At 53.0% G+C, this 11,683-nt stretch overlaps 1 protein-coding gene across 4 annotated transcripts; it reads left to right on the top strand.

The window, feature by feature from the left end:
- Positions 1-366: 366 nt before the first annotated feature.
- On the top strand, positions 367-10,178 carry Zscan18 (zinc finger and SCAN domain containing 18). 4 transcript variants are annotated; one of them, XM_033766086.1, is made up of 7 exons: positions 367-2,135; positions 4,392-5,302; positions 5,729-5,815; positions 6,596-6,708; positions 6,887-6,989; positions 7,556-7,648; positions 8,586-10,178. In XM_033766086.1, the coding sequence occupies exons 2-7, from the start codon at positions 4,489-4,491 to the stop codon at positions 9,134-9,136; spliced, it is 1,761 nt and encodes a 586-aa protein (XP_033621977.1). In that variant the 5' UTR covers positions 367-2,135; positions 4,392-4,488; the 3' UTR covers positions 9,137-10,178. The 4 variants fall into 4 exon arrangements, with proteins under 4 accessions (XP_033621977.1, XP_033621976.1, XP_033621975.1 ...); XM_033766085.1 differs by having other exon boundaries at positions 4,286-5,302; XM_033766084.1 differs by having other exon boundaries at positions 367-2,181.
- Positions 10,179-11,683: the final 1,505 nt, after the last annotated feature.

Here is an 11,683-nt window from a genome sequence, read left to right as displayed (position 1 = left end):
AATGATGATTCCTCATTCATAAAGTCTACTTCACTTATTTATTGGAGTTTGTTTTTGTTTTTATTTTTGTTTTTTGGTACCCGGCATTGAACTTGGGTCCTTGCGCTTTCAAGGCAGCTAAATTGCCAGTCCTTGTTTGTTTTTTTTTAAAGAGCCTCACTATATGTAGCTCAGGTTGGCCTGAAAATTAAGATCTTCCTGTCTCAGTTTCCTGAATGCACTCCTGTCTCTGCTCGTTTTTCTTTTCTTTTCGTTTGTGGTACTGGGGATTGTACTTGGGGCTTTTGCACTGTGCTACATCTCCAGAGGTTTTTTTATTCTTTATTTTGAGACAGGGTCTTGCTGCATAAGTAGGATGTCCAGGCTGGGCTTGAATTTGAGATCCTCCTGCCTCAACCTCCTAAAGTGCTGAGATTATGGTTGTGCCATTTTTCCCTTAAGCGCATAGTGATCTGTGGGAAAGTCCAGGGGAGATGCTGGGGTATTTTACTTTCCCAGGGAGCTGTGTCCAGGGATGAACCTCAGGCCCCGTGTCCATGCTGGTTGGAGAAGTGGTGTGGTGGGATTTTGTTTACAGGACCCGGAGGAAGAACTGGAGTGGTTTGCTCAATGGAACTAAGAGTCTATGGAGAGGGTCCCAGAGGTGGGTGGAATCCTGAGGAGGCCCTGTGAGTACCCTGCTCTGTGCAGGGCGTTTGTTCAGAGATCCACCAGATCAGGGATGCTCAGCCCAGCTACCCACCTGCCACCGTGACCTTGCCTCAGTGACTGCACCTCATGAGAACAGCTCGCGACACATCCACACGGCTCCATCTGCTGAGGCCAGGGAGCTGGGCCCCTGGAAAATCCAGGGCAAATCCTGGACCAAGCCAGACTCTTGTTTGCTCCATGCAGGGAGGAACTTGGGTGCCAGAGTGTAGCTCACTGAAGGTGGTTTGTCCTTTGTTCTGACTGGGACATCCTGGTAGCCCAGTGGTGGGTGGGGTCAGAAGAGGCTGGTAAGACCTGGTTTCCTCTGGTTCCAACACTGGGCCACGTAGAAAGGAAGACAGAGGGATCTGGGGTGTGATGGAAGACAGGCTGCTTCCCGGTGTGAGCAGCTTCCTGAGGGGGCAGCTCTCAGCGACAGCTGCTGTGGGTATCTTTGGGTGGGCTGGGTCCTCGAACACTGCAGGCAGATGGCCCTGCCGGTCCCCAGACCTGAGGTGCCCCTCCTGTGCCGGGATCTGGGAGATGGCTTCCTATTCACATGGTCCAGCTGCTGGCCGAGGGCCCCACCCCATCTCCACACTCAGAGTGGGGGAGTCTGGGCACAGCACCGCTCTGTGCCTCTTATTTCCTCACCTGCTCCTTGGGGCTGTTCCTGGTCCCTACCTCAAGGTAGTTGAAGCTCTGGGGAGAGGAATTACGAGCCTAGGCATGGCCTGGTGGGCGAGGGCACAGTCTCCTGTGTGGCCCCCCTTCGTAGGCACACAGGCCTGTGGCAGCTAAGAAGAGCAGTTACCCACGTGACCACGAAGAGCTCTGTGTGTCTTTTGTCTGATGACCATCTAGAGCTGGCATTGCCACTCCACCAAGAGATTTGCCAGCTGAATCAGAAGCAAAACAAGCTGTCATGCCAGCACTGGGAGGCTGAGGCAGGAGGGTCACACGTTTGAGCCCAGCCCAGGCAATTTAGCTACTCATCGAGCTCCTGTCTCAAAATAACAGAAATGGACTGGGGATGTACCTGAGTGTGAAGACCCTAAGATTAATCACTAGTACTGACAGAAAACAAAACATGTCTGAAAAAGTTAAAAGTCTGATAGATTGGCAAACAAACCTGGTCAGGGGGCTGTTGTGAAATGTGTCGGAACTTGGCAGAGTCCTGCTGTCAGTAAGGTAGAGTCGAGTGGCTGCCACTAGGACTGTCTGCCTTTTCTGCCTGACTCTGCATTTTCTGTTCCTTCCTCAGGAGAATGAATGAAGGGTAGGGAAGAAAACCCTTTTTAACCAGGCTTCTGAATTCAGAAATTTATTTTACAAATGGCTGTTTGATATGAAACAGGTGTAGTCAGAAGATAACAGCAAGTAAAAAGCATGATGGAGTCGGAGAACTCAGTAATTACCTGACAGCTATAAGAGAAACAACCGAGGTAATCCAGCTACCCACAGATGAAAAATTCGTGAGAAAGTACTGAGGTATGAAGTGGGTGGATAGCAGCAGGTGCTTTGTGTGTGTGTGGGGGCGGGGACAGGGTGTAAGGAAGGGGCTCCTCTGGGTGCTTCCATAACACCTTGTGGCCCAGGTATTGAATTCCACTTAATTTCCAACTGTATCACGACTCCAGGTAGATGGATGTGAGGTTCCATAAGGCCATTAGGCACCACCCTGTCCTCAGCAGATGTACTTTCAAAAAGCAGAATTTACACAGTCACACGCTGAGCTAGGCACTGCCCCGGCCAAGACCTGCCTAGAGGAAAGCCCTGCTCTCCTGAGCTCACAGTCCAGCAGGGAGGCAGTGAGCAAGCGCTGAAAAGTGGAGGGGCTGAGGAGAGGTGGCGATGGGTAGGAGAGCGTGCGTACAGGGAGCGAGGAGGGAAGGGTCCTGGAGAGACCACTTAAAAGAGCCCAGCCCTGCAGAAGGTAAGAACATACCGGAGAGTGGGCTGGGGCAGGGCCAGGGGAGGGTGCATGAAGGAAACGCGATGGGACAGCTGGGAGGAGGGAGTTGTGGCCAGGATTAGAGGGCGGGTGTTGGCAGTGAGAGTGGTGGTGGTGATGGCGGTTATGAGTGGTTATGGGATGTGGTGGTGGCAGATGGTGTGATAATTACGACGACAGTGCTGATGATAGTGACGGTGAAAGGGCACTTGTGACAGTGGTGGTGATTGTGGCGTGGGTTACGGGAAATGGAACCCTGTGTGGGATGTCTTCCCAGGTGTTGAGATCTCTGCACTTGCCTCTGACCCCTGCCTTACTAGCCACAGAGAGAGTAGGAAACATTTGAAAGTCGAGTCTCTGCCAACATTTTCAAAAACAACTTTATCGAGATATAATTCATATGCCATAAAGTTTCCCTCTGTAAAAAGGACAGTTTGTTAGGTTTTTGTATATTCAGAGTTGTGCCACCACTACCATAGTTAATTTTAGAACATTTTCGTCATGCCAAAAAGAAATAGCCTAATGTAGTGTTGGTCCCCATCCCCGTAGTTAGCAGCACAGATCGCTTTCTTCCCTCTAGATTTGCCTGCTCTGGGCATTTCATTTCACCTCCCAGCCCCAAGGTCCTGGCACCCCGGGTGTTGGTGGAGAATGTCAGCACAGACCCCACCTGCACCCAGGACTAGTCAGCAGTGCCTTCTTCCATATCGGCTCACTTCAACAGCTTTATAAAAGTGGGGTTGCTCAGAACACATTCTCAAGGCAGCTGTGGTCATGCAGAGATTTTCTTGGATTCCTCAAAACTATGGAAGAAAAAGTGTTTTCTTTCTGTGGTTCCCCAAAGAGCAGTGCTTGCCTTGGGTTCAGTTGTGGCTTTCTGCTTGCTCCCATGGTGTATGGAAGTCTTCCCCCGCTGCTGGCCCTGCAGGTCCCCAAAGGAGCCATTTGTGAACCTCATAGGCCTGAGGTCGGCTGTGGCTGCCTGGTCTATTTAGTAACACTTCAGCTGAATGTCCTGAGTCCTGAGTCTTCTCGAGTGGTACGTGTCTTGCAGGTGGCGCCTTCATGCCCACAGGATTTAGCTGGGGTGAGTGGAGGGCTGGCTGTGACCTGTGTTCTCCCTCCTTGCGGTTTCCTCCATGTCCTGTCTCCCCCACCCCAGCGACTCCTGATTCCTCCACACTGATTTTGTGGATGGGTCAGCCCAGGTCTGCAGGCCTCCTATTTTCAGAAGTAGGTGTAGGTTGTGTACCTGGCTTCAGAGGGGCCCTGCCACTCCTTTTCCTAAATTCAAACTGTAGTTCAGGTCTTCGGTGGTTTAAAGGGAGGGACAACTTGACACCTAGTCCTTCCATGTCATTGGGAACTGAAGTCTGCATAGGGCACGTTTTAAAATGTGAAACAGTCATTATTATTTCTGGGACAAACCTGAGTCTGCTATGATGCGACTTACATGTATGCATGTTACATGCACGTACGGGGTGAGTTTATGATGTTTTAAGGCTTTTTCCTTTGGTTTGTAATTGAGGTTGCCTCATTATATTTCTCATTATGTTCTGACATTTTAAAGAAAATTGTGGTAATACTACTCCTACTGAATGCTTTGCTTTTTGTGTTCATGTTAACTTTTATCTGTACAAGAACGAAGCTGGAATTCTGGGTCTGGTGGGCCCACGGCCGGGCGGAGAGACCCCTGTACTCGTCTGTGCTCACTGTGTGGCGTCTGTCTTGGTGCTGTCCCCTGCAGGTCCTGGCACCGGCTGACCTCCCCTGGCACCTCTCATCTGGGCATCTCTGCTCTGCCCTTGGCTAGACGGTCACATTTCCAGTGCAGGCCTGGCAAGATGCTGCCTCTTGAGAAGGTTGTGGCCTCTCCTAGGAGCCCCCCAACACCTCCTGAACCACTCATGCTAGGCTCAGAAGATGCAGCCCAGCAGGGGGAACCTGAGGCTGAAGCTGATGCCAAGCTTGAGGCCAGGGTCACTGCTGCGACCGAGGCTGAGGCCATTGCTGAGGTTCGTGAGGGCGTGGCCAAGGTCGATGCCGATGCAGCTGAGGTCAGTACTGGTGCCGCTGAGGTCCCTGCCGATGCTGCAGAGGTTGATGTTGATGCCGAAGTCAATACCGGTGTGGGTGAGGTTGATGCCGATGAGGCTGAGGTCAGTGCCAACAGGGCCGAGGTCCAGACCGATGCTGCCAAGGATGAAATCGATGCCGAGGTCCAGGCCGATGCTGCGGAGTTTGAAGTCGATGCCGAGATCCAGGCCGATAGTGTTGAGGTCCAGGCCGATGCTGCCGAGGTTGATGCCCTCACGGCTGAGGTTGATCCTGACGCAGCCGATGTTGATGCTGATGCTGGGACTGGCTGTGAGAGGACCCCTGTGGACCTTGAGTTCTCCCGCCTGCGCTTCCGCGAATTTGCCTACCAGGAAGCAGCAGGGCCGCACCAGACCCTGGCCCGGCTCCATGAACTGTGCCGACAGTGGCTGCGGCCTGAGTCCTGCTCCAAGGAGGAGATCCTGGAGATGCTGGTGCTGGAGCAGTTCCTGGGCATCCTACCTGACAGGGTCCGCCCCTGGGTGGTGGCCCAGTATCCTGAGAACTGCAAGAAGGCAGCTTCCCTGGTGGAAGGCCTCTCGGATGTCCTGGATGAGCCAGGTGAAGCTGCCATCCCAGAAGAGCCTGCCCAAGAGGAAGCAGGGAGGAGGGCCCAGAAGGATTGGAATCCACAGCACTGGGTGTCATGAGAGTTTAGTTTTCCTGTGTGTAAGAAGTACAGAGGGGAGTAGTCCAGGCCCTGACCAGTCTGCCCAGTGGCCTCTTCCTTAGGGTTGCCTCTTGAGCCAGAACAGCTGCTTGGGCTCTTGCCCTTGCATCTGTTTTCCAGATGTTCGGAAGGAGACAAAATGGGGGACAGCCAAAGGCAGGGATTAGTCTCTTAAAAACTGGGAACACATTGTAGGTATATTGCTGAGTGCAGGTTTCCTCTGTGGGTAAGGAGTGGGTCTGAGGGATGGGTGGTAATGGGGCCTGGGAACCCGGGGCCTCCTGCTTCCATGTCTTTGTTCCCTTGGTTGTGAACAGGGATGCTGCTGTGTTCCCCTGGGGGGTCATCCTCTGAGCTCGGCGAGGGAGCGTGTGAGCGGCGCTCAGACCCACTGCTATTGCCAGGTGGGCTGGGTGCGTCTGGGGCCCCTGACACCTAGCTGAGCTGGGGGCGGTGCCTTTGGTGGGGAGGTAGGGGCAGGGCGCATGCTCCAGGTGGCCTGTCCCCGTGGTTTCTGCCTCTCATATGTGCTGATTTTAGTGAAGTTCCTCTTATGAAAGGGCTTGGTCATACGTGTTTTCCACTGATGGTGAAAAAGCATTGACATGTAACGAGGAAAGTAGTCTCCCACTCCTTGTACCCTCTGGAAAGGAAGTTGTGAGTCTGCACTGTGTGTGTGTGTGCAGGGGCTGGGGAATTGTGAGCCTGTACCCAGTGCTTGCTGTGCAGGGGCAGATTCTGGGCGGTGGCTGACTTGTGGTTCCTGGAGCCCAGCCTTCCGTCCTGAGCAGGCTGCAGGGTGCCCTGGCTGGGTGCTGCATGTGAAGTTTTTGTGTGCTGAGGATGGGTCCCTCAAGCCACTGCCATTTATGTATGGCAGAAACTCAAGCGGTTCCCAAAGTTTTGTAGCTACAGTGTTGGCATAGGAAGTTGCCCACCTGCCCACATCAGTGCCAGCGCTTTACCGAGTGTCCCTCTTTCCTGGCTGGGATTGGCATCTCTGGGGCCTTTGTGGAGCCTGAACTTCCTTTTTTTTTTTGCTTTTTGTGGCCACTCTGCTCTGTAAATTGCAGACAGACACTGTCTATGACCTGCAGTGAGGGGCCAGCTGGGCCGCTGTGGCGAGGGAATGGGGTCTGCCTACTATTTTGAGATTCTGAGCCACAAAGAACTTGTCTCCTCAGAGCTGCCTTCCCTCCTTCCAGCCTGGCCTGCCCTGGAGTCCATGCTTCTGGAACAGGGGAGTGTTGGGGGAGAAAAGTCCGGGGAGGCTGACTCTGCCAAAACTGAGCTGGAGGTAGGTGGGGCCACTGTGGGCCCTGGGACCCGGCACTGTGCTTCCCTGGGACCCTATGGGTCGACCTGCAGGAGGGAGTGGCTTGTGCGACGGGTCAGAGGTGTGGGTGGTTGAGGGTCCGTCCACGGGTCCCTCAGAGAGGGTGCAGGCCTTAGCTCTGCCTGCCTTGCTGTTCTAGAAGCCAAAGTCGTTCTCAGAGGAGCCCCTGCCCTTGGTGGAGTGGGGTCACCTGGATCCCGCAGAGGAGAACCTGCAGAGCTACAGGAAGCTGCTCCTCTGGGGTGAGGCTCCTTCCGGCCATGCTGCACCCCTAGTCCCAGGGCTGGGTGGACAACAAGGGTGTCTCCTGTGTGTTTGAACTTGAATATGTTGGATCCTTTGCTGAGGTCCCAGCTCACCCTCGCAATCTGGCCTTGGAGATCCACTGGGCCACATCACTGCTGCCTGTCACCCTACCTGTGGCAGACGGCTTTTCCTGCTAGCCTGGTAGACGTTGTTACCCTCCTTGGTAGGGAGGCCAACAGACCGAGCTCTTTATAGTTGTCATTACATGGTTGGTTGGTGCTGGGAGTGGGGTCCACTGTCCCGCACTGGCTAAGCTAACACTGTGCGCCCTATTCCACACGGTGGTCAGTGACTTGCTGTCCCTGGCTCCGCATCTCCCCATTCCCCACAGCTTCCCAGCCTCATCCAGGCAGACCCTCTTCTTGGTCTCTGCTGCCTCACCCTCAGGACCACTGGGCTTCAGGGCTCTGACGGAGGGCAGCTGCGGTGGGGCTTGGTGTAGAGGGCACGGGAGACTGTCCGCTGCTTCCTCCAGCTTTGGTGGTGCTCTTCACTTCCTCAGGATATCAGCTTTCTCAGCCTGATACTGTTCCTAGGCTGGAGACTGGGGAGGCTGGATTGGAGGACCTGGACCTGCCAGAAGACAGTGGCCCAGGTGAGATCAGTGGGAGTTGCTGCAGGGAAGGGCGGCCAGGTGAGGGCTGGGTCATCCCACCCTCTGCATTAGAGCAGAAGGCAGCAGTATTGTTATTTCCTGATCTCTTGCTGCACGACCAGCCATCCTAAAGCTGGGACCCTCAGTGGAACAGCAGAGCAAGTGTCCGTGGGTTGACTGGCTCACCTGTGTGGCTGTATAGCTTTATGCTGTCCTTGGGGGTGTCGTAATCTTCTAGGGACCTGACCAGCACTGGAAGGACCAGGTGGCCTCAGTCACACACTGCCCATTGCTGTGCTCTTCTCAGGCAGCTCGGCTGAGGCGACAGAGGCCTCTCGGGCTGCCCTAGCTTCCTCAGGGACAGGGGGTTGTGACTGGGTCCAGGAGGGAGGCACACACCAGCCTCTTGGCACCTTTTTGAATGCTAATGTCCTATTTTCTAATAGGTCACTTGGGGGAGGCAGGGGTGTAACCAGCTGGTTCACCCCACGGGCTGACTTGGTTCTTCTTGGTGACAGAGGGGGGCTCCATCTCGTGACTGTCCGGTGTCATGTCACCTCCTGGTGCAGGGTGGCCGCTCAGGTCTCAGCCCACTGAGGTGGGAAGGACAATGCTGCCCAGCCCTCACACTTGTGCTGATGGCTGCATGGCCACCGTGGCTGCAAGGCAGGCTGGGAGTGAGACTCAGTGACGCAGGGGCTGCTGAAAAGGGGAAACGGACTGGGGAAGGGGCCACCTTCCAAGCCAGCCGGGCTGTGACACCGCACTTGGCCGCAGTGCGGTCTCGGTAGAGTTGGGAAGAGGGTCGTTGTTCTCTTCTGAGTTCCTGCTCCGCCTGCTCAGGTTTTGGCCGTACTCTCACCAGTTCTGTGCTGGAAGCAGCTTCCGTGTCTTGGGCCCTAAGCGCCAGGGTTGCTCACATTCTGACCCATTGCAGGTGACGGGGCGCATCAGGAAAGCGAAGGGGATACGTGTGAGGACGTGTCTGGGCGTGAGGTGCTCACAGACGGGCTTGCTGAGGATGCTCCCGTGAGCCCTTCAGGGGACGTGGCCCAGGAGGAAGCACAGCCTGAGAAGGTTCCGGATGACCAGGGAGAGGAGGACTCTAAGCGGGGAGCCATACCACCACTGGAAGAGCAGGACAAGGATGCAGTGGGGCTGGCCAGCCTGCAGCCAGGTGCTGGAACAAAGAGGCCCCACCCAGAGGACGAGGAGGAGGAGGAGGGCGGAAGGGAGGAGGGTCCTGAGTGTGTCTCCAGCAGTGCGGGGAAGGAGCTGGCCCCAGAAGACTTCGGGACCCCAGTGGAGCAGGACCAGGCCCCAGGCCCGTCCTCAGCAGCCAGCCCCGCAATGGTTGAGGCTGGAGCTGGCCGCGGGCAGCCGTATCCCTGCAGTGAGTGCGGGGAAGCCTTTGCATGGATCGCCCACCTTGCTGAGCACCACAGCAGCCACAGCAGCAAGAAGCACCGCGCCTGCCCTGACTGCTAGGAACACTTGGGCCTGGCCACTGAGCACTGGGGCCCTCGAGGAAGAGGAAGAGGCCTGGAGCCCACGTGGGGAAGACTGCAGCTCTGTGTGTGCGGAGGGTGTTATGAGCATCCCATGAGATGAGTTTGGCCTGGCCGTGAATCCTGAAGTGTGCCCTTGGAGGTTTCCTGTGATGTCTTTAGATAATCACTCTCCTAAGGTTGACTAAAGCACTTAAAAGTGGAGAGTCCTGAGGGAAACTCCCTCCCCTCCAGAAACACCCTGGGAAGATGCTCACAGAGTGTAAGCTGCTTTCTTCCATTCACTTCAGCACCACCCCATGTGGGGTCATTTGACAGAGTGTAGAGTTGCCTTACAGTGTGTGATTGTTGGCGCTTTGCTAGTCATCTTTGCCTTGACTGCTCCTTTTCTTTGAGCTAAGTTTGTTCAAGAATTCTTGACAGATGTTTTGTCATTTTTATACATGTACGATGTCAAGTTCATCTCTGAATCCTCAAAAGTGGAAACTGTTTCCTAGTTTAACTCATGTGTCTTTACTTGTGTAGAGTGGCTGGAAAGATCCCCAAATGCTTGGAGCCTGTAACAGTTTTCAAACTGTTGGCTCCAGCCCGTTAGTGAATTGTAAAATCAAATCAGTGGATGGCCACTGGCTTTACAAAGCAACAAAGTAGAGTAGAATAGGTCAGAATGCATTGTGTAGTGAAGGCATATACTGTTTTGTGAAACTTTTCAGCTATGTATCTAAATATGAAGGTGTATTTATTAGGGGGCTGAGATAAAAATGGGTTGAAAATACTAATAAAGGTTGATGAAGACATCTGTCTGCCTGAGCAATGGTAACTAAACTCCTTGGGCTCCATAAGGTGATCTTTTGGTTTTACATTGATCCTGATTGCGGCATTGATTCTGTTGCCTGAACACTGAGTTGCTCCCTCTAGATACAAAAGTCGGTGCCTCTTTCTGTCACTGAGCAGGCATTCTGTGTGACAACCCACAAATCACTGAGGCTTAACATAATAAAGTATTTATTTCTTCACTCACATTACAGTCTCTTTTTGTGGCCCTTGTGTTGCTTGTGTGTGAGTAGGAGGGGTGTTCTGCTTCCTGCAGTAACTCAGGAATATGACTCCATCTGTTTTGGAGTTCTGCTGTCCACAGACCCTGGAGGTATGTGGAAAATTCCCCATTCACTCATCTGTACTGTGTTCTTGGAGAGAAAGGATCCCATGGCTTGTGCAGGGCTGTGTTTGGTCTACGGAGGTGTGTGTCTCTGCCAGTTTCTACGTTAAATTCCCTTATTGGCCTGTTCACCCCTGAACCCAAGCAGAGTGGGTTCTGATAAGAAAAAGCCTAAATGTGCCCTCTCAACTAAAATTCCCACGGTAACCTGCCAGCTTACCTTCTCCCACTGCCACTGATTTCCTTGTGACATCCCACAGTGGAGCCACACGAATCTTTCATTACCTACCGTAAAGCCCAACACTCCATCTCTTGTTTCTGTTCTCCTGTCACATTTAGCACACTGCTAGATGTCTGCTTTTTATTTACACTTTTTTTTTTTTTCAGTACTGGATATTGAACCCACAACATTCACATTAAGCTACCAGCCCTGGTTTATTTTTTTTCCAGCCCTTTTTAATTTGAGATGGGATCTCACCAAGTTGCTCAGTTGCCCAGGCTGGGCTTGGACTTATGATCCAACTGCCTCAGCCTCCCAGAGTACTAGTGTGTATCAAGATACCTGGTTTTGTTTATACTATTCATAAAACTTTAGAAATAAGTTCCTCATAGAAAAGGAACAAAAATGAAAAGAGCACGAAGGATGTGCACCTTGCTAGTGCTGACGTGCCTATTCCTAACACCTGCGTGAACCCCGCTGCCTGCCACCTAGGGCTGCAGCACCCAGATCCCACCTGTTCTGATGCTTCATTTGCTTACCTGGTCAATGTTCCAGTTCTCTACCAGTTGCTCTGTCTTTTCAGCTACTAAGCAATCTGTGGCAAGATACTTTAAGCTCATGCAAGTATCCTCTTCATCAAAATTCTGCCTCTAGGGTTGGGGATTTAGCTCAGTGGTTCTGCCACCTGCCTCACAAGTGCAAGGTCCCAAGTTCGGTCCCTGGTACAAAAAAAACAAACAAACAAACAAACAAAAAAACACACCTGCCTCTATATTTAGCCTTCACGGATAATTCTTGCCTGAATCAGTCTTCTGTATAGTGGTTACAAAGTGATTATTTTTCCAACCCCGGCCCTCCCTTGCTTGCCAGCTGCCCTCTGGCATTCTGCTGTGAGCCAGCATGCACTTTTGCTGTCTTTATTAATGGAATGGACTCAGGTTTCTGAAATACTACAGATTTCTACACTGGATCTAGGAGTAGAAGCCAGCGTGCCACATATAGCATCTGGTCTCCCAGCACATCTACCCAAAGCTAAAAACATGGAGAAAAGGGAGTCGGACTCATGCAGCAAAAGGAGATCAAGACAACTGCTCAAAGGATCAAAGCAACTGAACCACACTGCCCTACTGCTCTAGGTGGCCACGTGT

The sequence above is a fragment of the Fukomys damarensis genome, unplaced genomic scaffold (genome assembly GCF_012274545.1).
Source record: "Fukomys damarensis isolate Sample0158 unplaced genomic scaffold, DMR_v1.0_HiC HiC_scaffold_19, whole genome shotgun sequence".
Lineage (NCBI taxonomy): Eukaryota > Metazoa > Chordata > Mammalia > Rodentia > Bathyergidae > Fukomys > Fukomys damarensis.
The sequence above is the reverse complement of the archived record's forward strand: the minus strand, read 5'-3'. Positions and strand labels throughout refer to the sequence as shown.

Coding starts and splice junctions, on each gene's coding strand:
- Zscan18 (XM_033766086.1), top strand. CDS start 4,489: ATGCTGCCTCTTGAGAAGGTTGTGGCCTCTCCTAGGAGCCCCCCAACA. Junction 5,816..6,595: donor AGACCCACTGCTATTGCCAG/GTGGGCTGGGTG, acceptor TTGTCTCCTCAG/AGCTGCCTTCCCTCCTTCCA. Junction 6,709..6,886: donor CTGCCAAAACTGAGCTGGAG/GTAGGTGGGGCC, acceptor TTGCTGTTCTAG/AAGCCAAAGTCGTTCTCAGA.